Source organism: Marmota flaviventris, chromosome 3 (genome assembly GCF_047511675.1).
Source record: "Marmota flaviventris isolate mMarFla1 chromosome 3, mMarFla1.hap1, whole genome shotgun sequence".
Taxonomy (NCBI): Eukaryota; Metazoa; Chordata; class Mammalia; order Rodentia; family Sciuridae; genus Marmota; species Marmota flaviventris.
Window position 1 is genome coordinate 124,133,318 of NC_092500.1, and position 25,515 is coordinate 124,158,832.

General features: G+C 42.8%; 1 protein-coding gene across 1 annotated transcript in view; it reads right to left on the minus strand.

The window, feature by feature from the left end:
- Positions 1 to 25,238, minus strand: part of Vwf (von Willebrand factor) — a 162,995-nt gene extending 137,757 nt beyond the window's left edge. Inside the window, exons 1-6 of the mRNA XM_027951103.3 lie at positions 25,066 to 25,238; positions 24,092 to 24,146; positions 22,552 to 22,716; positions 15,310 to 15,412; positions 14,810 to 15,018; positions 8,268 to 8,392 (exon numbers count right to left, since the gene is read on the minus strand). Of these exons, the coding sequence (XP_027806904.2) occupies positions 8,268 to 8,392; positions 14,810 to 15,018; positions 15,310 to 15,412; positions 22,552 to 22,716; positions 24,092 to 24,146 (657 nt within the window). The 5' untranslated portion in view covers positions 25,066 to 25,238. The remainder of the gene's footprint in view (positions 1 to 8,267; positions 8,393 to 14,809; positions 15,019 to 15,309; positions 15,413 to 22,551; positions 22,717 to 24,091; positions 24,147 to 25,065) is intronic.
- Positions 25,239 to 25,515: the final 277 nt, after the last annotated feature.

The window sequence follows — 25,515 nt, forward strand, 5'->3', positions numbered from 1 at the left end:
TATATATATATATATATATATAAAAGAGAGCTGAAGAAAAGCCACTATAGACAGGAGGCAAATGGTAATAGTTGTTATAAGTACTTTTTTTAAAAAAAGTATTTTTGTAGTTGTATACAATAACTTTATTTTAGTTATTTACTTATTTTTATGTGGTGCTGAGGATCAAACCCAGGGCCTCGCATGTATGATGTGAGTGTTCTACCACTGAGCCATAACCCCAGCCCCTTGTTACAAGTACTTGATTGCCTTCCTGGTGTAATCTCATTTAATTTTATTTTAAGCACCATCTAACGTAGGTATTGCTATCTTTGTGTGTTAGGAGCAGGTTCAGCTATAAATAACCAGAAATCTAAAAATAACAATGGCTTGCATAGTGTATGTACATATATATATATATATATATATATATATATATATATATCTTGTTTCCCAACAATCGAATTAGAAGGCAGTGCAGCACAGTGAGTATAACTGTCCTAGAAAAACAATTGGATTGGAGTCCCAACTCCATCGTTCCAAAGTGCATGACTTTAAGAAAATCATCTCACCCCTCCACACCTCCATCTCCTCACCTATACAAGACAGCTAAGGTGGAAGAGATTGAAAGTTGCCCAGTAGCTCTTCTTCCCTTCTTTCTTAGCCATAGGAACCTCAATTTTTAGCTTTTACTTGGGCACATAAACACTGAGAATAAAGATTCCATTTCTCATCCCACATTCAGCTGGGAATAGCCATAGAACTAAGCTTTACCCAATCAGATATAAGCAGAAGGACCCTGAGCAACTTCCAAGATTGTCCTCATAAGAAGGAACTGCTTATTTCTTGGCCCTTCCTGTCTCACTGCTTGGATGTGACTGTGATGCCTCAAGCTTCAGCTGGCATCTTGGACCATGCAGCAGATGTCCCATGCTGATTGAGGACAACAGAAAAATGATGAAAGAACGTTGTATCCCAACACCATAGGATCCAGGACTGGCCCTGAACATCTCCCCTAGATTTCTTTACATGAAAGAAAAATAAACTTCTAGACAATGCAAGCTGTTGTTACTTTTAGGTGTCTTGTCACTCATAGCTGAACCTGCTCCTAACACACAAAGATAGCAATGCCTACCTTAGATGGTGCTTCAAAATAAAATTAAATGAGATTACACCAGGAAAGCAATCAAGGACTTATAACAACTATTACCATTTGCCTGCTGTCTATAGTGGCTTCTCTTTAGCTCTCTGCTAAACCATTCTGGCAGGGACATAAAATAAGGGTCGGCTAATTTGCACTTCCAGCATCTCCCTGGCTCCAGTGCCCGGCACCAGCCACTTCTGTCTTGTTTCATCTCCTGTCGGTGGTGCCAGAAACTGGGAGAGAGCTGTAGCCCCAGCTCCATCAATCCATGACCTCACCCTGCCTGGGTGGGTGTGCAGACCCAATTGTGGCCCATCATAATCACATTTTCAGTTCATCAAAAAGACCAGACCTCTTCCCTGGAGATGCTGGGCTGGTTCAAGGGATGGGGAGAAAAAAAAAAACAAGCACAGCTCCCCAGTGGCAGGCAGGCAGGGGAGGAGAAAAAGCAAAAGCCAGAGATCTGAAGCTTAGCTATTTTGTTTGTTCCCAAACAGCTGACGAAGGAGAAAGGAGGGAGGGCATTCCTAGGACTGAAGTGAACAAAGAAAGGGGAGTCTAATATATAAAGTGCAAGATTGTTCAGTGGGCCATGATCTTTCCAGCTCTGGCGGGGGTGCCCTGTGGCTGCCCCTGGGGGAGGTGTGGAGGCGCCTGGAGCCTGCATTGGTCCAAAGTAGTGGGTTCAAGAATTCACTCTGGGCAGAGGCAAGTTTCTCACTGGCTGGCCTGCAAGGGTGGTCGGGAGAGGGTTGCCAGTTCTATTTATAACTTTTGGCAGGCCTAAGATTCCCACCCACATTCCAAGATTCTGACTCACAGTCAAGATTCTGACCATGAAATTGTAAGATAGATTTCCAACAGATGGATGGATTTTGTGGAGTTGGTGGTTCTTCTCTCTAAAACAGTTGGGGTATTATGCTCACGAAAGGTGGAGTGACTAGATATGTCACAGCAGAGATAGCCATGAAACCCTCAGAAGGTCCCTCCTCACCCTCTGTCTGGCCTCCGAGGAGGCGTCAGAGTGGTTCTTAGGGATCAGGATGGGGCTCAGCAGGCTGGACAGAGAATGACCAGGCATTATTCTCCACTTCCCAGTTTGGGGTCTTCCCAAGCTCTGGGGATGGAAAACAGACCAATGAGAACCAGACTACCATCCTACTCCCAGCAAGGAAAAATAATCAACTCTATGATAGGAGCTGATTCCCCTGAAATGCCATATCACTTATCATTTGTTTGGCAAATTTACTGACCTACCATGGCATTTGTGTCATTTTCTTTCATGCTTAATTTCTTTTATGTGTTTTTTTCTTTGATCTGCCTTGCACATTTTTAGAATTACCTAAACCATTCAAAACACCTCAATAAGTTGTGTATGGTACTAATGGGCACCTTCCCATTTTTTTGCCCATTCTGGTCTTCACTAGGGGGACGGAGAAGGCAAAGGAAGCCACCAAAGAAATATAGTCAACACCCAATATCTATAGGATTGATCCTACAACCTTCTCAGATACCAAAATGCATGCATGCTCAAGTCTCTTGTATAAAATGGCATAATGGGGGCGGCACAGTGGCGCACGCCTGTAATCCCAGGAGCTCAGGAAGCTGAGGCAGGAGGATTGGGAGTTCAAAGCCAGCCTCATCGAAAGTGAGGTGCTAAGGAACTCAGTGAGACTCTGTCTCGAAATAAAATACAAAATAGAGCTGGGGATGTGGCTCAGTGGTTGAGTGCCTCTGAGTTCAATCCCTGGTACTCTCCCTCCAAAATGGCATAGGGTTTTCATATAGTGTATTTAACCTATACATATTTCCCATATATTTCAAATCATATCTAAAAGATTTATAATATCTAATACAATGTAAATGCTATGTAAATGGTAGTTATACTATATTGTTTAGGGGCTAATAAGAAGAAAAAGTGTGCATGTTCAGTACAGATGCAATTTTTTCTACAGTTGGTTGAATCTAAGGATGTGGAACCCACAGATATGGAAAGCCAATGGAATTCTATCACAGGATTTTGAGATTGTTAAGGGAGGCATTTTAACTGAAAGCTTGCATACTGGGACTTTATCCAACCCTTCTTGAAAGTTAAAAGGCTAAGTTCTGGCTGAATCAAGGGAAATCTGTGAGATTCCATGGTGGTCACTGATCTCCACTATAAGGCTGAGGCCACCACTGTTCTACCACAGCCACTCAGCTCACTGACCCTTCTCCCACACTGCACTCAGGTAAGTGGATTTATTCTAAAGAAGAAGTGTACTTCCTCATTTGGATGGTCAGTAGAGCCATGTTTCCCTTAGAGAGGGAAGACTGAGATGCAGAGCAGGAAAGTAACTTACACAAGGACACACAGAGTATTAGACGAACCCAGGGAATGCACCCTGGATTCTTGGACCTTGGAAAAATACATGAAATAAGTCCTAATTTCTTAGCCTGACAATGACTCAAGAAAGACTTGAGAGAACAGTTGTCACTCTGCAAAAGATATATGAGTGTTTGTGATTAAACCTCAATAGTGGGTTGATTATCACTGGGGCATAGTGGGTGGGCACCTATTATAAAACCAGGTCAAGGTGTTGTCATCTGACAGATACCTCCTTTGGGATCCTGGGTTCCAAAGGCTTTCCTGGAGATTGGCTGAATTCCAAGGGCCAGACTCTCTCCCCTCACAATTGTCTGAATACCAACTATTCTACTGAGAATAAAAATGTAACAAAATTTTTCCCAATAACCAAGAGGAGTCTATTCCAGATGTAAACCATCCAGTGAAGTGAATGCAAGAGGCAGAGATGCCAGGAGTGGATCAGGACAGACAGTCCCCAGCTCTGCCTGTGCATTTAGCACCCCAGCCAAGTTCCCTGTGCTGAAATTCCTTCCTTCTGCCTGCAAATTCCCCTTCCAGCTCTACTCTGAGCAGAAATGGTAGAAAATGTTGGGTCCAGGCTCGGGATATAGCTCTGTAATAGAATGCTTACCTAACATATGCAAAGCCCTGGGTTTGATCCCCCCCCCTACCAGAAAAAGAAAAAGAAAAAAGATCTGGTATACCCTTTGCAAATAAATATTACTTAATAAGGACATGAAGAGTGAATTGCTTTGTTTCCAACACAGTGGATATTTTCTGTTCCTCTTTGGGCTATGTTATGATTATCCAAAGTCAACACCAGTGTTACAAATGTTAGCTCACTGGACAGGTGATTTCCTGGAGACAAGAGGAATAACAGGTAAGCAGCATGCTGTCTCAGAGCAGGCAAGAGTTCTGTAGAATAAGAGATGTTACAACTGTAAAGACAAATAGAAGAAGATAATAAGGATGGTGTTTAGTTAATACACACCAAACTCAGAGATCAGAGGGAACTAGGAAATATGGGGCTGCTAGGTAATTGATGGGAGTACATTTGGATTCAAGTTCCCACATCAGACCTAGAGAAACCAATCTAGAAAAACAACGTTGTTCCTCCAGTATTTGGGGACACACAGATAAGCTACAAATGGTCATAAAATGAAAGGAAGGATTTATCAGAGAGCCAAGGAGGACTACCTTGGGCTGAGCTCTGCAAGATGACTGCAAAGATCCCAGCAAGGGTGTTTCAAGGACTTGACTCTTAAAATCAAGGTCACAGCATACCTTGTCTATCTGGGCACAGCTTACCAAAAGCATTGATACAGTAGTCAAGAATTAGGTGTCTTCTAGAATTTCATCCAACTATGAGTTTTTATGAACCCAAAATTCCTAACATTGATGAAAAGAAATTTCTTCCACTCCAGATACTCGTCTGAGTTTGGTGTGTTTGATGGATGATTCTCCCAGAAAGTGCATGGAGAAAACTCCTGGAGCCAAAGGCAAGAAATTGCTTTTACATTCTGATGGCAACTGCAAAGGCAGGAGACAGTCTTGCCACTCTGAAGGAGGTGATCTAAGGCCAGTACTGATCTAAGGCCACACAGTGCACCCTGGCAACACACCAAGGGACTACCATTTACATGGTAGACACCATACATTATCTATACATGATATGTACAATTGTAATGTTCACTAAGGCAGTTTCCCACCAAATGGTGATAAAGTGTCTTGAGGGAGGAGTCTCCTTTTCTAAATATCAGGAGCACTATACAGGTTCACTGCAGCCCAAGCCCAGCCCCTGACACCTTGGGCTTCATGTTGCACACAGGACTGTGAAACAAAGCCATCATTTCTTTATGAGGTACAGCTCTTTTTGAATTTAAAAAAAAAGAAAGAAAAGAAATCTACCTAAGTTTCTTTCTTTCTACAATATGCCTTGCACAGTAGAGTTATCTGCAAATTAACAACAATTATTTGAGCATTTATGGCTTGAGGCTCCAGACTTCAGCAGTCCTGCCCTTAGTTTAAAGAAAAAAAAAAAACTGCAAATTTGCATGCAATCAAACAACCCATTATCAGTCCCAGTAGAGAGAAGCATTGGGTTTTGTTGGCATAACAAGGAAACATTCATCCCCTAGGTGTAAGCAATATGACCTGGCTCTCAGAATGAGCTGATTACTGCTAGGACTTGGAAAGAAGGAAAGCACCAGAAAAGTGGGGGAATAGATTTGGGTGGCTATCAAAGAAGTTCTGAGGTCAGTGTTGCTTCCCTCACAGAACACTCCGTCACTCCAAATGACCTGTGGAACCACAGTGGCAAACACTGGTAAAGGTGGCCCCATTTTCCAGACCTGACTTCTGAACCTGGGGACCCAGTGGGAGTAAGCAGACTGTGAATCATTCAAAAGACCACATTAATCACCTCCCAGGAGATAAATCATTGTGCTTCCCAGCCAATGAGGGAGCCCCAGCTGTGGGCAAACACAGTCTGATTGGCCGAGGACAAAGCAGGCCTCTCAGATAAACAACTCGAAACCCCTGAGTTCTGAGCTTGAAGGAGTTTATTTGTGCCTCTGGGAGGTTAGGTGTGTTTAGAGCCTCAGCCCAACGCTGAGAACCAGGTACCCGATTTCTTAAGCTGCTCCCAGGACGCTGGTTAGTAAGGATTTTAATGCGCCCAGGAGACAAAGCGAGTAGCAAGACACAGCTGCAGCTCAGAAAGATGCCCCTAGTAGCAATTTTTAAAAAAAGAAAGAAAGATGCCCCTAGAGGCAAATAGGCTTCTCTTAGATTTTTCCCTCCCCTTTGTTTCCCTCCTCCACCTGACCTACTGGGTATCAGGTTCTCTACTTGAGAATCCTGTCTTCTTCACCTCCTAGTTCATGTGGATAAATGAGATTATCCCTTTGTATTCAGGAGGGTGGGGAACATTTGTCAAGCACTTACCCTGAGCTGGCCTGTGTTTGCAAAATCTAATAAGCTCTCAAAGGCCTGCTAACCTCACCTTTACCTAGAGAATAGGGCAGGAAAGAAAGACCCACCAGCCAACAACAGAACTGTAAATTTAGAAATAAAGAGAGAAAGAAATTATTAAAAAGGCCTTGTCCTCCTTGCTGCACGTGACATCTGGAGTACACTCAGTCTGAATTCATCTGGATAAATAAGCAATTCTAGAGGAAAGGTGGGTTTCTGTCACCTGCCCACCTGCATGTGCAGATGTTAGACACCTTGTGTTCCTTCTGACCTCGAGCTGGGCTCAGCTACCTAAAAGGAAACTGGTTGTAATTGGAAGGAGGAGAGGAAAAAAAGAATGAATTGTGCAGCTTATACCTAAAGTACAATGTGTGCTATCTGCTCTCCCCATTCCCACTCTGAAAGGTTGGGCACCCCAGTATGACACATGGGACTACTGGAGGACACTAGGAATCACCTAATAATAACAATAATAATAGCAGCCCAAACAGTGAGCCCCGCTGAACAACCTGAAACCATTCAACACAAATGACTTTTCTCTTACTCCTCTCAATGACCCTGGCAGGAACAATTCCTAGCCTGTTTTACATAGGTGGAAACAGGTGTGCAGAAGTCATGTGTCTCGCCTAGAGTTACAAAGTCAGTAAATGGCCTGATCCAAACCCAACCCTTAGCACAATGCCAAGCCCAGGGGTGAGAGAAACTCAAGGATCTGTCAAGGGCAAGCTTCAGACTTTTCGAACTGGAAAAAGAGGAAACTCCCTGCTTGCACAGGACAGCACCCTCGTCTCAGTTTGCCTTGTTCTGGGCTATGTTCCAAGGGATATAGACTTTCAGAGACTAGCTGGAGGACTAGCACTGAATCACCCAAGAAAAAAAGTCTTCAGGAATGTGTTTGTTTACAAGTTGGGAATTGTCTGTATTAACAATTTAGGTAGCTGGATTTAGCATCAACCCAGGATATTTTCCTGGACCTGATAAATATAACTCCTTGGTTCAGAAGTTCAAAATGTTTCAGGAAAATAAAGAAGATCCATTGGATGAGTAACCAACTAATAATGAGGCTTTCTCATGCTAAGGCGGGAGGGGGGGGGCAGAATTACTTTGTTTCTGGAATAGGAGAGGGTTGACCTTCTCTACTTATGTGTACATGTGGGTGAATCAGATTTCTACAAGTGAAGGATTCTGTATTATTACTGGGGAGGTCATTACAATCCTTCAATAACACCCCCCTAATTTGTATTCATCCAACTCATTGAATATTTCTTGATTATATACTGTCTTCCCAATCCACAGAAACACAGTAAAGAGTTTTAGAACTTAAGCAAACTTAAGAACCTGTGGAGCCCAACTCCTGAAGAGAAACACAAGGACCCACCAGTGGAATAACTTGAGCAGCACCTTTTTGCTCCTCTTTTACAGAGAGGCAGAGCAGGACTGCCCTCACCAGACACTGAATACCAGCACCTTGATCTGGGACTCTCTGTCATCCAGAACTATAATAAATAAATTTCAGTTACCTAGTTTCAGACATTTTGTGATAGCAGCATATTTTAAGTATACTGAGATACTCATTATAACCTAATCATTAGCCCAGAACCATTTGTAGAGTTCCCGGCCAGGAAAGTACTAGAATTAGATTTGACTAAACTCTAGCCATAGTTAGTTTTCAGTGTAGGAGTCCCACACTGAACAGCCAAACCAGCAGCACTTATAGGTAAGTCCTTTCCCCCCCAGAGGGAGGGCATGAACCCAAGTCCTGCTGCCTCTTAATTCCAGGAGTCTTACATCATCCAGGCCACATCCAGGCCAAGCTGTACCCACCTTCTGCATTTCCCCAGAGGAGCTGTTGCAGGGACTGCTGGGAGGAGATGCTCGTTCGCATCGCTGTTCCCCACTGCTCAGAGCCCAGGAGTTGGCAAAAAGGTAGGGGTCAGAGGTCAAGGTCCCTGCAAAGCAAAGTTTCAGAAAAAAATTATGCTTCAGTTATGCCTGTCCCAGGACTTCTGAGTGAAAGCTCTAGGTCTGTTTTATCTTGACCTAACTTCTGCTAGATTAGACCATAGGTATTTGGGGTGGAGAGTACCTTTTGTACAGTGCTCAGTATGGCTCCCCAGGGCATGGACATCAGACTCACTGAGTGCCTAGGGACTGCCTGGCACATGGTGGCACTCCACAAATTTCAGTTCTTTTCCATTTGACTTCTCCCATATCTTATGTATTGTTTGGTACTCAGATACTCCATACCACACAGGTTTGGATACTTTCTAATAAACCATCTTAAAGAAAGAGGTAGATAAGGAGCTTACTTGGATGATGAAGCTCCTTCCACCACTCTGTGATCTGGGCTGATCCCATCATCCCGTGGAGCCTAGTTCCCATATGTAAATGAGGAGTTGAGGTGGGTGATCTAAGATCCCTATTAGCCCTGACCACCTATGAAGTTTCATTTCATGAACTAAATCTGGACAGCATAAGGCTGTCCAACATATGGAATTACAAATACTTTTGTTTAGAGAAAACTCTCTGAAAGACAGAGTTAAAGCCAAGCTTGGCAGACTCCCAGAAATCAGGGAGCAAGGTTAACTGTTTGGGGGACAAATATTGTTGAGTTTTACTGACCAAAAAGAATTAAACTAAATCATCCTCTAAGGATGATTCCCAAAACATTACCATAGCCTTGATTTTTTTTTGCCAAAAAATACTACCTTCTTTCTCATAGCCTAGGACCCACTGTTAATTTTTTCAACCTTAAAAGCCTAGAATAAGAAAAAAAAAAAGATATTCTATGATTGGAACTTCCATTTCCAGCAATATAGCAGATGAGAAAAAATCTGAAAACTATGCTAGTAGAATGGACAAATATCATACTGAATTGATGGAGAAGCTTACAAAAAAATAGAAGGAATTAAAGAGATGGAAAGGAGGAGGAGAGAAGAAAGGAGAAGAGAGAAAAATTAAAAAATAGAACTGGCAAGTGTTCTGACTGCAGAGTACTAGAGTAAAAGTGGCAACCTTTCCAACCAAGAGGCTGGGGTTTCAACAGCTCCACTGAAGTGGAAGTGAGTCCAGGACTTGCATGAGGCGGGGAGATGGACCCAAGATGCCATTGTAAAGCTGAGACCTTAAAATATGCAAAAGTTGACAAGAAAGTCTGGGGTTGTAGCTCAGTGGCAGAGTGCTTGCCTAGCATGTGTGAGGCACTAGGTTTGATCCTCAGCACCACATAAAAATAAACAAATAAAAAAAAGGCACCCTTTCCATCTATAACTACAAAAACATTTAAAAAAAAAAAAAAAAACTTGACAAGAAAAAAAAAAAAACCCACTCTGAGAAGCAGAGTGGATGCCTGTTTTCTTGATCTGGTCTCTGAATGGGAGGGGAGAAAAGACTCCCCTGAAAATTGACAGTGGTAGGAAATCTTTCATATAGTTGTAAGATTCCAACTTAAACTTCTTGTAAGATTCAGTAACTCAGACAAATTAACATCTTCAAAAGATGAGCTCACAATCCAAAATTATGAAGCATAGTGAAACAGACTGAATGTCAACACATTCCTCCTGCTAAGAAAGGAAGCTGAAAGGCTTCTACCCCTTACCCTCACAGGTGCCAAAGAAGATAGGCACAGAGAGTACCCATTCAAGCCCATTTAACATAAGCTAAAGAGCTCTACAGTATGCATTTCACCTAGCTTTTGTTTCTATAAATTGTAATTGTCTCTGTGAGATGGCCAGAGAGAAGCAATCTAGCTGCTTCTCCCTGGTTTGATAAAACTGAAGTATAAAGCATAAAGTTCATTATTCATTTTTACATCTTTTGTCTATCTCTTATGTGGACCTCCTGTTGAATCCAACCAGTAGGGATCCAGGCAGGCTCCCTGGACTGAGCCATCTGTAACAACAGGAAACAATCCACTATAAACAAGAGTCAGCAGATCCAAAATTTGCATGACTGAGCTCCAAAAAGTTCAGATAATGAAATTTTTATATAGAACTTTTAAAACAAATATATTTTAGATTATGGTTATAAAAAAATTGAAACTTAATAAAAGAACATGACAAGAAAAAATAATTGAAAAGAAAAATAGTCAGATTTACCTTATAAGATTAAAAGCATAGTCAATAAAATAAAGTGAAACTTCAATTGACAGAATAAACATCATCTGTAAATTAGGCAGAGTGAAGAGAGAATTAGTGAACTAGAAGACAGATCTACTTAGATCTACTTACTACTTAGTAAAGTGGTGACAAACCAACTCTCCAGGGAAAGCAAAACCCCAGTTTATAGCACTTGCTAATTTCCATGGTGTTACCAACATGATGTTACTGAATGTGGAGTTGGGAAGAGATGCACACAATTGGTTCTCACCAACCACCATGAGTACAGCGTATGACCTAAGTAAACCACCCAAAAAGCAATACAGAGGGATTAAGAGAGATGGAAAAACACAATCCCAGTACTAGATATTTACCCAGAGAAATTAAAGCATATGTCTATAGACAAACCCTACTCATGAATGCCACTTCCCATCGATAAGGATAGGAACAAAAAATAAACATTAGAAAGGATGCAGAGAAATCAGAACACTCTTCACTCTTGGTGGGAGTGTAAAATGGCACAGCCATTAGGAAAACAGTATGATGGCTTCCTAAAATTTTAAAGACTAGTTAAATGTAGTGGTGCACACCTGGAATTCCAGAGACTTGGAAGACTGAGGCAGGTGGATCACAAGTTCAAGGCCAGCCAGGGCAATTTAGTGAGACCCTGTCTCAAATTTAAAAAATACAAAGGGCCAGAGATATGGCTCAAAGGTAGAGCATCCCTGGATTCAATCCCCAGTACTGGGAGGAAAATTAAAAACAGAATTACCATATGGATATGATTTATATACAATAAAATCATACTTCTGGGTAGAACCCCACAAAAATTGAAAGCTGGGTCTGCAGGGATACATGTATACCCATGTTCATAGCAGCATTATTCACCATAGCTAAAATGTGGAAGCACTCCATCTCCACTGATGAGTGAAAGGATAAGCAAAGCGTGGTATAAACCTACAATGGAATGTTAGACAGCCATAAAAAGAAATAAAATTCTGACACATGCTACAACATAAATGAACCTTAAGGACATTGTGAAAAGTGAAATAAATTAGTTACAAAAAGACAAATACTGCATGATTACACTTAATAAGGTACTTAGAGTAGTCAAAGTCATAGGGACCAAAGTAAAGTGGTAATTTCCAGGGCTGGGAGGGAAGAATGGGGACCTACGGTTTGATGGATAGATTTCAGTTTTGCAAAATGAAAAGTTCTGGAGATGGATAGTAGAGATGGTTGCACAACAATATGAATGTACTTATTGTCACTGAACTATATACATTAAAATGGTTAAGGGCTGGGGCTGTGTAGCTTAGCAGCAGAGTGCTTGCCTAGTATGCGGAAGGCATGGGGTTCTATCCTCAGCACCACATTAAAAAAAATAAATAAACAAATAAAGACATTTTTAAAAAATGAGATTGCTTCACACCATTAGGATGGCTACCATTAAAATAAGAGTTGTCAAAGATATGCACTGTTGATGGGAATGTAGAATAGTGCAGCTGTTGTGAAAAGCAATGGAGTGAGTGCTTCTGCAAAATATTAGAATTGCTATATGATCCAGTTATTCCATTTGTGGGTACACATCCAAAGGAATTGAAAGATGAGTCTTCAAAACACATTTTTACACCCATTTTTTAGCAGCATTAGACACAATAGCCAAAAGGTGGAAGCAACTCAAATGTCCATCAATAGATTAATGAATAAATATGATGGAATATTATACAGCCATAAAAGGAAGGAAATTCTGACACATAGTTCAACATGAATGAACCTTGAGGACATTAAGCTAAGTGAAATAGCCCATCCACAAAAATCCAAATGCTGCATATGAGTATCTAAACTTGTATGAGTCATATGAACACACAGTAGAATGGACTGGGGGAAGGTGAGTACAGGGAGTTGTTAAATGAGCGTGGAGTTTCAAATTCATAAGATGAAAAGGTTTTGGAGATTGGTTGTGCAACAATGTGAATATTAAAATTACTGAGCTGTTCATTTAACATTGGTTAAGATTGGTAAATTTTATGTGTACTTTATCATAATTATTAAAACTATGAGCTTTAAAAAAGCATAAAAATAAACAAGTAAAATAAAGGCATTGTGCCCATCTACAACTACAAAAAAAATTTAAATGGTTAAGATAGTCTGTTATGTGTATTGTACTATAATTAAATTTGAGGGACATCTGTACCTTCATTCATAATTCCCCAACAAATAAACAAAGTATTCTTTGGTGAATAGATAACCAAATTTAGGTACTACTCTTCAGCAATAAATAGGAACAAGCTATTGATACGCTCAACATGATGAATCTCTAATGGATTATGTTAATGAGAAGAAGCCAGACTTAGAAGGCTTAATATCATATTATTGTGTTTATAAAAAATTTGGAAAAAATCAAAACTATAGGAACACGGGAGAAAAAAAAGGTCAGTGATTACCAGGGGCTAAGAATTGTGGGTAAGTTTGACTACAAAAGGACATGAGGCATTTGAGTAGTACATACTGAAAGGGTGAATTTCACTGCCTGCAAATTATACCTTAATAGCCATTTTTAAAACATATAATAAATCCAGCTTCCTACAACTTTTATGAGACACATCTAAAACAAAATCACACAAAACAATTGAAAGTACAAAAATAAAAGAGATATCAAACAACCACTAGCCACATAAAAAAGTAGAGTATCAATATTAATATCAGGTTTCAAGGCAAAAGGCATTGTTAAAAATGAAAGGAAGTCTAGTAGAGTACAGGAAGGAGAATACAGGAGGAGATGGAAGGAAGGAGGGAAAGGGGGGAGATCATGATCTGAAATCAATTTCCATGCATGGATGAGTTGTCAAAATGAGCCCAACTCCTATGTATAACTATAAAGGGCTAATTAAAATATATAAATAATGGGTTCATTATGTAAAGGAGCAATTCACTAGAAAGACGTAATATTTCTAAAAGTTAATAGCAAACTCAAAACGTATAAAGCAAAATTTGACAGAATTACAAGAAATTGACATAACTTACCAACATTGTAAAAAATATATATACATCTCTCTTAGTAACTGGTAGATGAAGCAAACAAAAAGTAGTAAACATATAGAAGATTTTAACATCACAATTAACAAACCTAATTCAACAAACAAATATGGACTCCTTCACCAATCAGAAAATGCATTATTTTTGAGCATAGATAGAACAATTTTAAGAAAAGATCAAGTACTAGCTACAAATAAGCCTCCACAAGTTGCTAATTTAATTTAGAAATCAATTTTGTTACCAAAAATTTACCTTAAAAATTCTAAACATTTGGAAATTTAAAACACACTATAGGTTAAAAAGAGCTTAAAATGGAAAGTAGGAAAATGTATTTTACTAAACAAAAATGAAACTGTGTTATATATTAAAATAATTGGTGTGGTGCAGCTAAAGTGATATTTAAAGGAAAACTGATAGCCTAAAGTTTACATATTGGATAATAAAAAGGTTGAGAAATCAGTGCTAGAGAAGATAAAAACAAACGACCTTATTATTTTTCACTCAACTGTTTTCTCTGCATGTTTTCCCCTTAATCAGAAGGTAGATACATGATAATGAAGAGATTAATTTATATACAAAGGTTGTTTTTACAAGGGAATATCACTAACTGAATGTTTATGGAATTAAAATTATTAAAAAGATTAGTAGTGATTTCACATCTATATTATCTTCTGTTGCTCACAAGCATACATAAGCTAGGCTTTTGGTGTTTTTGTAGGGATTGAACCCAGGAGAGCTTTACCACTGAACTATAGCCCCTGTCTTTTTTTTAAGACAGAGTCTTGCTGAAGCTGGCCTAAAACTTGTGATCCTCCTGCCTCAGCCTCCAGAGTCGCTTGGATTACAGGTATGTACCACCGTGTCTAGATAACTAGCCTTTCTGGACAGTGTGGAGGCTCACTCTATAGATTTCATCTATTTAATCGTAGTGGGTTCAGAAGGGTCTACTCAAACCTTCCAGTATTTTCCAACCATCTACCACATGTGATTCCCCCATTTCTATGGGGAATTCAAAGTTGAACAAAGACGGGTTTAGAGGCTCCAAGTTGTAGGTTGACCAGCGTGTCTAGGCACTGAGGTGAAATATTAACAGAGCAGATTGGCAAAATAAATTGAGGTGAGGTCATGACGAGGCGTGAATGCCAGGGGAGGAGTATCAGTGAGAGTTTGTAAGTAGGGAGGTAAAAAGCATAACCACACTTTAGGGAAATGGAGCCCAGAAAACCTTACCTTCTTGGGTCCTAAAGTCATCTTCAGCAAAGATGTTAAAGTCACCACACAGCCCACAGGTCTTGTTGAAGTGTCTGTCTGACAGCAGGACTTGAAAGTTGCCGCTGCCGTCGATCCTGGCCACAAAACCATAGTCCTCACTGGTCAGCTTGTAGTACCCAGCCTCAGTCTCCAGATACAGCCCTTTAGAGGCATAGGGCATGGAGATTCTGGAAAGTAGAGGACATGTTCAGTATTGGGCTTCTCGTGCATTTTCAGGACATCTCTCTACCCTTCCAAGCCCACGCTACGAGGTTCAGAGGATGGCACAAAGGGAATGAGGTTCTAGCTCTTTCACTTTTTGAGGCTGAGGCTGAGGCTCTCGCCCAGCCCTGCTACTCACTTCTGAGTACGTTTTCTTCCTCTCCCTGGGCCCCAGCTTCTTCATCTGAAACACGAGGGCTTGTGCCAGGGAATCCCCAGGGTCCTTTCAAATTGGACATTCTGCACTTGTGACTTACCTTTGGTCCCCCTGCATCACAGTACCATTGACAAACAAATGGATGTCAAAAAATTCCCCAAGATACACAGAGAGTCTCACTCTCTTGCCATTTTGGAAGTCCCCTAAAAGAGAAAAGAGGAGTAGTAGTGATTATAACCCCCCACAAAAAATAATAAATGTATTAATAATATTACCTCTATAATCTTATCTCAGTGGAAAATTCCCCCAAAAAAAGACCTTTAAAATGGGCAACAGAAATCTCCTTTTAAATCTCATTTATTCACTCATCTTTCCATTCATCTAAAAATTCTTATGGAGTGCCTTCTGGATACATAGATCTCAATGGACTCTTACACTTCACAAAAGAAAAATATAAAAGCATGATCACTTCACAGTGACCTCAATGATGACTACTAGAGACCTTTTCACAATCTAGATATAAAGATTAGAAAAGCATGCAGCAATTGATCACACTGTCAAGTAGCAAACAGAAGCAACAGTCCAGGTTATTGGTAATAGGTATTCTAAAATAATGTCATTTAAAATGTTATCTTGGGGGCTGGGGGTATATCTCAGTGGCAGAGCACTTACCTAGCATGCACAAAGCCCTGTGTTCCATCCCCAGAATTTAATTAATTAATTAAGTATCCATCTTAGGCGAGCCCAAATCAGAATCTCTGAGCTGTTTGTTTAAAATGGAGATTCATGAGCCCCACCTCAATTTACCACATTTGATTCTCTAGAAATTCAGAGAGAGTGTAGATAAATTGCACCCACAGTGCAGAGAATCTTAGTAAGGATTCAATAAACGATGGGTATTGCCATTAGAGATGTTTGAATGGTCAAACACATCATAAAATAGTCTCTGTCAATGGTCTTATTGTGAGGGACAAACACAGGGACAAGGGTAAGGGCAGTTGGCATGAAAGACAGAAAACTGGTGAGACATTTTCCATAGCGTTATCAAGGCTTAAACTTCCACAGCTGGTCTCTGAGAACTGCTTCTTGGGCTGGGCCCTTGTTATCCAAAGACAATGGATTGGCCATAGGGATGAAGAAGCCCAGAGGGTCAGTTTAGAGTCTGAGTCTCAAGCCTTGGAGACTTAGAACTGGTGGAGGGAAGAGGGGAGATGGAGGGCAGTCAGTGAAGACAGAGGTCCAACATGGGGGCACAGTGTCTTAGAGGTCCTGAAGGTATGGAACACAGGACCCATAATTTCCAGACTAGCCTTGGAAATGATGAAGAAATCGATCTTCTTCTAGGAGGAGCTGGGAGTGTGGGCTCCAGTTCCTCAGCAAAAGAAGAGGCCTGTGGAACCAAGCTCAGAAAACGGGAAGGTGTTGATTTGAGGTGTTGTTGGCATGACCGGGACCACTGGTAAGTCCAGTTAGGGAAGGTCTCCTCACTCCCAGGCAGAGAAGGTCCACAGACCACAGTCTGCAGAACTCCACACCACTGCTTGCCAGGAGAAAACCGAGGTGTCATATAGGTTAAAGGAATTTTGTCCTGTATTGAACAAAACATAAAGGAGACTATTGGTTTGGACTGAGACCAAACCAAAATGGAGTCACTCATGCTAAAGTTCTATGTCCACCAAACCAAAACTAAGGTGTTTCTCTGGCATTCTGGGAAAGCAGAATGTGGGGGGAGGCCGGCGGGGAGAAGCCAAATCCCCGAATGGGCCAGTTGTAGCTGCTTTAATCTCCACAAGCTAAGTAACTTTGAAAGAACCAATCCACTTTTATTCTCTATTTCTGCTTTCCCTAACCCTTCTGTCTATAAAATCAATTTCTTCTGCTCAGTTCTTAGGAACACTCATTGTAGTCTATGAAATGAAGTGTTACCTGATTCTAGAATTATAAATAGAGCCAATTAAGATCTTTAAACTAAATTTGTTGCAATTTAGTCCTTTCATACCTGTCTAAACTGGGGAGTCTGGCCCACTCTGCATTTTCTCTTAGAACAGTTTTTAGAGCAAGCAGATCTTCAGAAGTCAAACAAACTTTCTGACAGCAGGAAATTAACCAATGAAAACCACCAGAACTGAAGTGGTAAATGGTAGGTGAATAGAGGAAATCAGTAACGATGGAATCCGAGTGGTGGGTATAACAATGTTGTATTCCTTCAACTTTTCTGTATGTTTAAAAATTTCCATAATACAATGGTAAAATTATTTATTTTAAATACTTTTATTTGTTAATAAACAAACAAATAAACAGGACAGCCTGGTAACAAACTCCGGTTTGCAATGCCTCCCAGGAGTCTTCTAGGTCCCTAGGCTTACATACAAGGTATACACATGCATACATGCACACACATGCATACACGCACACACACGCACATGCACACACACAGACCAAAGTCTGCAGAACTTTCACACATCTGCCCTTAGCACGTGCCATGAACTCTGAAATGTTATGATGTTTCTATTCTTTTCTGTTTAGTTTTTGCAGTGCTGGTTAGGACCATGGCTTGTGACTCAGTTTGAAAAACACTGACCTAAGCTGACCCCATCTTACAGAAGGAGAAACTGAGGTTCAGACAGGATTCCACCCTCTCACTATTGACGTTTAGGGCTGGATACTTCTTTGTTGTGGGGGCCATCTGTGCATCCTGACCCCTACCATTGGATGCCAACAGCATGTCACCTAGTTATAATCACCCAAAATGTCTCCAGACACTGCCAAATGTCCTCCGAGGAAAAAAAAAATCACCCCAACTGAGTGATTTTACACCTGAAGCAGAACCCACACCCAGATTTTCTGACTCCAAATCCAATCTCCTATTGCAACAAAGCTACCTAATGGGACATCTGACGGCTGTGGATTCAGTAAGTCACTAATGCACGGGAGAACTCCATATCAACCTCTGTTTTATTTACTTCTTTCCCTTACTGCAAATTATCTGTAGCCATTAGGAAAATGAACCATTAGAAATGGGCAGCAACTCCCACATTCCACAGACCTCCCTGTTTGGTCTTCCTATCACTGCTAGGTAAGGAAGAGTCTGTGTGTCCATCCAGGAGGAAAAACAACCAGCCAGGTCTCCCCAGGCTCCTGGCCCCTTGAACTCAGTGATGAGGGTGCTGAGGGAGCTAGTTGGCCCCCAACATGTGGGAGCAAGAGGCACCCTGTACTTTCTAAAGCAGGCCAGAAGCTGGAACTAGGGTCATACCTGGGGGTATCCTGGGTTGTAGTACAGAACTCATTAATCTGCATCTCTAACAAACATTCCCCACCCCATGCCCATGATTCTGATGCAGGTCATCCTCTGTCCACACTTGGAGAACAATGATCTACTGAGACCATGCCATTCTGCTAACTCGGAAACTGAGGTTCCCCCTACAGAAATGACTCAGCCAGCGAGTAGTTGTTTTTGGCTCTCCCTGGGTTGATTTGGGAGGCAATCAAACCCTGCAGCCTTGGCTTAGGAAGAAGAGTCTCTATAAGGCAGGAGGAACCAGGACTCTGTGAACTCTCTGGATCCTGGGCCCATTGACTAGAAAATGTGAGCTCTGGCCTGGAAGCCCAGAGCTGCTTGACCAGGAAGAGGAATCAAGGAAAGGCCCTCCCCTTCGCACCAGGTGGGCCTTCATGAAGAGACATAAACACTCTACCCAGGATGTGAACAAGATCCACAGGCACCCAGAGAGGAATGGGAATTATTTTCAATTTAGAGTTGAGGAAACAGGATGTCGTTGGGGAACAATGGAGCAGAAGATGATCGTGGGCCTGTGAACTGAAACTGTACAGTCCAAGGTCTGGGTTCCTTCCCCTGACCCCAGGATGCTGCCTGCTCCAAGCTCCAGCACAGGCCCAGGCTCCACAGATTAGTCCCCTTCTTACACCCCCTCCTCCTACATTCACTCCAACATCAGAAAAAGTAGCCACCGAATTATTCTCAGGTTATCAGCACAATTTTGAGCATAAATGAAACCAACATACATTAAATAGCCTGGTTTAGGCCAACAACCTCCCAGAAAATTGACATTCAATAAGAGCAAATTGCTATAAGAAAACAATGACCCTGGATGGGGGGTGGGAGGGTGTCTTGCAATGAGCTTTTCGGAAATAGGTGGCCCTCTCCATCCCTTCAAATTGCCCCAGCCCCTGACTGGAGGCCAGGCCTCTGGTACAAACCTGCATGGACCGTGTTGTGGAAGATTCCCATAGCTGTCAACCTGCCATCCAGAGAAACGCCCTGAGAGCCTGGCGGCCTTGTGTTTCCGCACATGTACACAACAAGCTTCTGTGCATCTGGCTGCTTTCAATAACTCAGGTTCAGATAACACTTCACACTTGCAAATACTTTAATCTCACTTGAGCCTCACAGGCTCTGCATTTTAGAGAAGAGGAAATGAAGGCTGAGAGACACTCTGCCACTTCCCCAAGGGCACTCAGGGCAGAGAGGGAATGGAGTCGGCTCCAACTATAGCTCTTTCCATGCTTCCATTTCCTGCTGGAGGCAGAGCCTCCAAGGGATGGGGGTTATAAACCAGTCAGTAGGCATAAGTTGACATGCCGAGTGTTGGACAGGGCCAGTGTGGTCAAGGGGGCTAACAGGAGGAGGTACCTGAGTTTTCCTGCCTCTGAGGGCTCCTTAAGAGGAGAGGGCTCTTGAGGTGGGCTTACACAAGGGAAAAGGACTTTTCCAACATGCTGGCTGGGCTCCCTGAGCCCAGAATGTGGACTCTATGCCTGGTCCTAAGCTTTCATTATATACTATTTACTAACCCGCCTCTGGGCTAGGGAGACCACAGCAGGACTGAGCTAAAGCTGATCATGGAGTCAAGACAGCAAGCCCCTCCAGGGTACCAGGTGTCACCCTCCCTGCAAACTTCACTCAGGGTGGAGACGTGTCATTATCTCTTCTTTCAAAACCTTCCTAACCCTCCATTCCCAACACACACCCCCAGAGTCATCTCAGTAAAGGGTCTGTACCATCTCCATAATGATCGTCAAAGTGCAGAAATCCACTCAAAGTAAACACTGGAGCCACAGGAGGCTGGTGCATCCGAGCACCTTCCGCTTCCTGGTGGAGGAGGGGGCCCTTTTTCTTTTCAGCTGCTTTTCCGAGCCAGTCCCCAGGTGCTGCCTCTGAAGCAAACTTGGGTTCCAAAACCCAGTGTTCCATGTGGTGTCATGTCCCAGGGGATGTCTCTGGTCCTTTTTACCTCCTGCTTGGTTACCCTGCCTCCCACTTCCCTTCCTGGAAGGCACCAGTCCCTTTGATCCTTCCCCACTGCAGAGGCTCTACCTAACTCCTCCCAGCCGCTGAGTGCAGCCAACTCACCCTCCATCAGACTTCAGGACCCTGCCCTGCAGCCTCACGGTGTCCCAGACTTACTTCATTCCTGGACTTCTCAAAGTTTGGTCTCTAGTCCAGCAGCAGCAATTAAGAAATTGTTAGCAAATAAAAATTTCATGCCCCATTCCAAATGTACTGAGTCAGAACTCTGGAGGTGGAGCCCAGCAACCTTGTAGTAGAGCCATCTAGGCGGTCACGATGCCGGCTGCAGTGGAAACCACTCCACCACGGGTTCCGCCTAATGAGCACACATTCTTCCAGCCTCTCCTCTTTGGCTCATGCTGTCTCCACTGTGTGAAGCACCCTCCCCTGTGCTCTTCACCCAACCAAAGCCCCATTACCCAAGGATCCTCAAATGCCACCCACTCTTGTAAACATCTTTCTTTGATACAACAGAGCACCTTGCTTCTTAGGTCCCCAACACCAGTAAATATTGACAGAAACCCCACGGAGCTAAGTGCCAGGAAACAAAGATGAGCAAGGCATAGCTTTTGCCTTTGAGGGACTCACAAAGAAATGGGAAGAATGGCAGGACGCTGAAGCCATGTTGTGATAGGGTATCTAGCAGATGCAGGGCAGGTGGCAGAGATAGCCTGAGGGAGCAGCTAAGAAGCAGGGGACACTTACAGACATGACCATGGTCAGCTCACTGAGCTCCCAAACACAGCCTACTGCATGCTGGGCACAGAGGACACTGCATGGATCCACTCCATGGCTGATGGAGTAATAACCCCAAGAGCCCTTCAACTTATACATCATGGAAGGGCCTAAGTGTAGCAAAAAGAATCTCTTCCTTGACCAAACTTGAGTCAGGTCCCACTGAACCATCTTCTAGACTAGTCCTGACCTTAGGGTCTGTCCTTGACTCACTTAGTCCTGACTGCCACTGGGTCAGTTTAGCCAAAATCTCTTACCTTCTATATATGATCAAATTCCTTATCCCCTAACCTCAGTATCTGATCACCCTGGCCTGCCTTCAGTAAGATTCCTGTCAAGTTGGTTTAGCAAAAAAAACCCTTACCCTGATATTTCCTCTGTCACTGACCCCCCACCCAACCTTCCTTGGATCTAAATTCCACTTTTCCTTGTATTTGGAGGTGGATTTGCAGTAGTGCCCCTTGAATGTAAGGTCTTTCTTACTGGCTTTAAGAAGTTTCATGAATTTTTCTTTAACGGCCTGGATCTGTGTCAGCTGCCACCTCAGCTCCCCAGAGAGGACCCTCTTTTGCTTGGCTTTGTAGCATCCCTTCCTCACACCTCACAGCTGATTGAGTCTTAGTATGGAAGTCACCAAATCATAATTCTTCATCAATGCCCCCAGCCCCACTCCCAGCCTTGGAAACTTCCCTCTCTCTTTAGTAGAGAGGAAACACCCTTCAAGGAGAAGCCCAAGATTAAATCCAGCTCCTCCTTTTATTTTCTGTCAGGCTTTGGGGAGAATTATACAGCATCCTTGGGCCTTGGTTCTTCATTTGTAAAACAGGGGTGACATTATTGACATTCTAGAGCTGTTGTGGGGACCCAGAGAGAACATGGGGGCAGAACCGGGGCATTTCTAGGAACAAGAGATGTGCAACATAAGCTAGAAATTCTGAATTCCACAAGCCACCGAGAAAATTATTATTTCCTGTTTCAAGGAATTTTATGTATTCCAAAGTTCCTTCTAGATCTTCATTTTTCTTGATGCTTTGTAGCTCCTGAGGCACTGCCTGGACCTGTTGGCTGCAACCACTAAAGAAGCCCAAAGCTTCTCTCTATTCCACCAGGCTCCCTAGGAGAGAGACTGGAGAAGCCAAGGGAAGCCAGGTGTCATAGAAAGGGCACTCCCCACCATACTCTCAGCAGTGATGTTTGAGTTCAGGCATGTCTGAGAATTGGAACCCTCCCTGCATGCCAGGGCTGAGCACAGCTGGCCCCTTCTCTGAATTCCTGCCCTCAGTGCCCGGTACTTACCAAGAATCGAGAAAGAGTGTTCCTGGCAGTCCCCAGCCAGGAGGTAACTGCACACTCCTGCAAAGCTATACATGTTCTCATCAAAGGTGTTGATGAAGTCACTTCCAAAGAGGCTGCACCGAGCCATGGATGGCTGGCCACTAGCCCTTTCTCTGCAGAGGGTGTCTAGATGGAAAGGACAGGGTGAGCAAAATTGGAACCATCATCCCAAATCTCTCCAATCTCTTGAGGCTACATCTGAGGGAAACTGGGCTGTGGGGAGGTATTTTCCATCCCAAATAAGAATAAAGCTATTGCTTTCAGTCCTGGAATATGGCCCAGAACTCGTGGCAGTAATGGAGGAACATTTTTTCAGGAAATCTACTCATTTTAATGACTTAACTCTACTCATTTTAATGACTTAATTACTTACTGATTTCAAATATAATAATACCCATTATAGAATATTTGGAGAATACAGAAGAAAACACAAAGAAGTTAAAAATTATCTGTGATCTTACATTCAGCAATAACTAGAGTAAGCGTTTGCCTTTTTGTTCTACTTTATAGCATATATACAGTTGTGATTTATTACAAATTTGTGATCATCCTGTGCAAAACCATTTACAAACCATGTTTATTTCTCAATATATTGTAAAGAATTTGTTGTGCCATTGTATATACTTCTAAAATGTGATTTTTAGTGGCTATTCACATTCTACATCTAAATGTATATAGGGTAACCTCTTATTATTTGGTTCTTAGCATTTTCTCAAATATTTTACTCATAAAGAGATTGCAATGAACATCTTTCTACATATCTACTATTATATTTTGAGCAGATTAAACTTTAGACAGATCAGATTGTGTGCCTGTCAGAGTTGTGAAATGGTAAAAGTTCTCTGAAGAGCTGACCCCCTCACTAACACACCACCTACCTGGCAGAAACATGCAGAGAGCATGATAAATGTACATTTCATTCCAAACTAACCTGTGGGGAGCAGACTGGATGCTACTAACCTGAGCTGTCTAAATGGAGACACTGCAGGTCAAAAGTCCTTCCCTGCCATTCACAATCTCAAAATTTCAGCAAGGGAAGAAAAATAGTATAATAGGAAGAAAGCAGACCAGGAACCCAAGAAAAATGATCTCTGGTTTTGGCTCTGCATGACTTTAAAGCAATAATTTCTCCTCTCTGACCCTTGGTCTCTTCATCTATACCATAAAATGTTCACTCTATAATTCCTTCTGAAACTAACCCTCTATCTAAGGATTTAATTTCTTCTTCCCCATCCTGTGCTTCCATCATATAGGATGGTTCTGTGCATGCTTATCCTTTCTACAAGAGGAAGGCATTTGCAGGCATCTGGTCTCTAAAGAATACAAGTCAGAGGCAGGGGGTTCTGCAGAACCTTCATAGGAGGCAACCAGTGACTCTGAAAGGCCCACTATGCGTCTAACATGGGACTCACACAAAGGTGACCTGCAGACACACCTGCTGATTCCTAGAAGGGGATTACTCCAAATGACCCTGGGGCAGGAGTGAGGACTTAGTACCTACCTGAAAATGTAAAGACCAGAGCAAGCAGCACCCTTACAAGTCTGGCAGGAATCATCTGCAGAGAAGCAAGAGAAATAAACTGTTCTTACTTCCCATAAGATGGCTGCTGGTATAAGCTACTAACAATGCATAAAGTAGGAAAAATAATTTCTTAAAGCAAGGAAAGAACTGATCACCATTGGTCCCATTTCTCATTTGAACATGGGTTATTAGTCCCAAAACTTCCCCCGGGCCAGTGCCAGGCCCAAGAGTAACAATTCCTTGGACCCACACCTCTGAGCACCCTTCCCCAGACAACAGTCTCAGGGCCAAAACAGAAGCGGGAAGCACTGTCAACTCATCTTGGTTCCTGCAGGGCATCCTGACCTCTCATGTCCCTGTACCTTGCTCCAGTAGCCAGGAGTAGAGGCACACCCAAGTCCTTCCACTCTTGGCAGAAATGGGGAAACTGGAACTGTCTTACACTTCCATTGCTACCACAGGCATCCAGAGAAGGTGCAGGAACTGCCAATCAATTGCTTACTGATCACTGGTCCTGGGCCATGAGAGCCTCCAGAGCAGAGGCACACTCACCTCCATCCCCAGAGCCTGGCAAGGTGCCAGCACCCTGAACATGCTCATTAATGTTTGCTGAATTCAACTGATAAATGGACCCTATCAGCCCTGGGTCCCTGAAAATTGGTCCTTCCCAATGCACAGGTGTATTGTACCTCAGAGGTGAGGGCAAAGATTGGTCCAGGCTTGTCTGAGTGAAAACTACAAAGTAAAACCCAATTGCATGAAGAAAAGCAGCCACAGGATACCCAGAGGCAAGAAGACAAAGAGGCATTAGGATAGTCCAGTCTTTGAATTGCCTTCCAAACAAAAACCTTTCTAGTCCAGAGATGGAGAAACCCAGCCAGGGTCCCAGGGCAGGGATCAGCCCTGCATCTTTCTCCCACAACTGCATCAGCTCTCCTTCCAAAAGATCATACCTTTGCCTGCAAATAGGAGCTGCAGGTGTCTCCAAGATCCCTTAGGAAACTCAGCCGCTGCTCAGTGGTGCCACCACCCCTAGGCCATTCTCCCAGCAGCTGCTGAGGCTGGATGGATCTGCTGCAGCTCTGGCCTGTGTTGCTGTTAAGTATTCCAGGGGCTACAGAGTCCCCTGCAGCCAGGGGAGATAAAGCCCAAGCTGTGACGTTCACCAACCACCCCCTCTTCCCCACCACAATAGCTGTGAGCTGCCACATCAGGGCCCTGGCCTCCTTTTAATTACCAAAGGGAAACAATGACAGGAAATAGTATTAGAAATACCTCCAGGATGATAAGGCTTTGAACAGCTCAGAGGGAGACCTCCTGGAAGCTGCCTTCATGAGCTTCCTTGCCCTCCCCGAACACCCCCCACTCCCCAGCCCCATGCTTGGTCCCTAGGACTCCCAAGT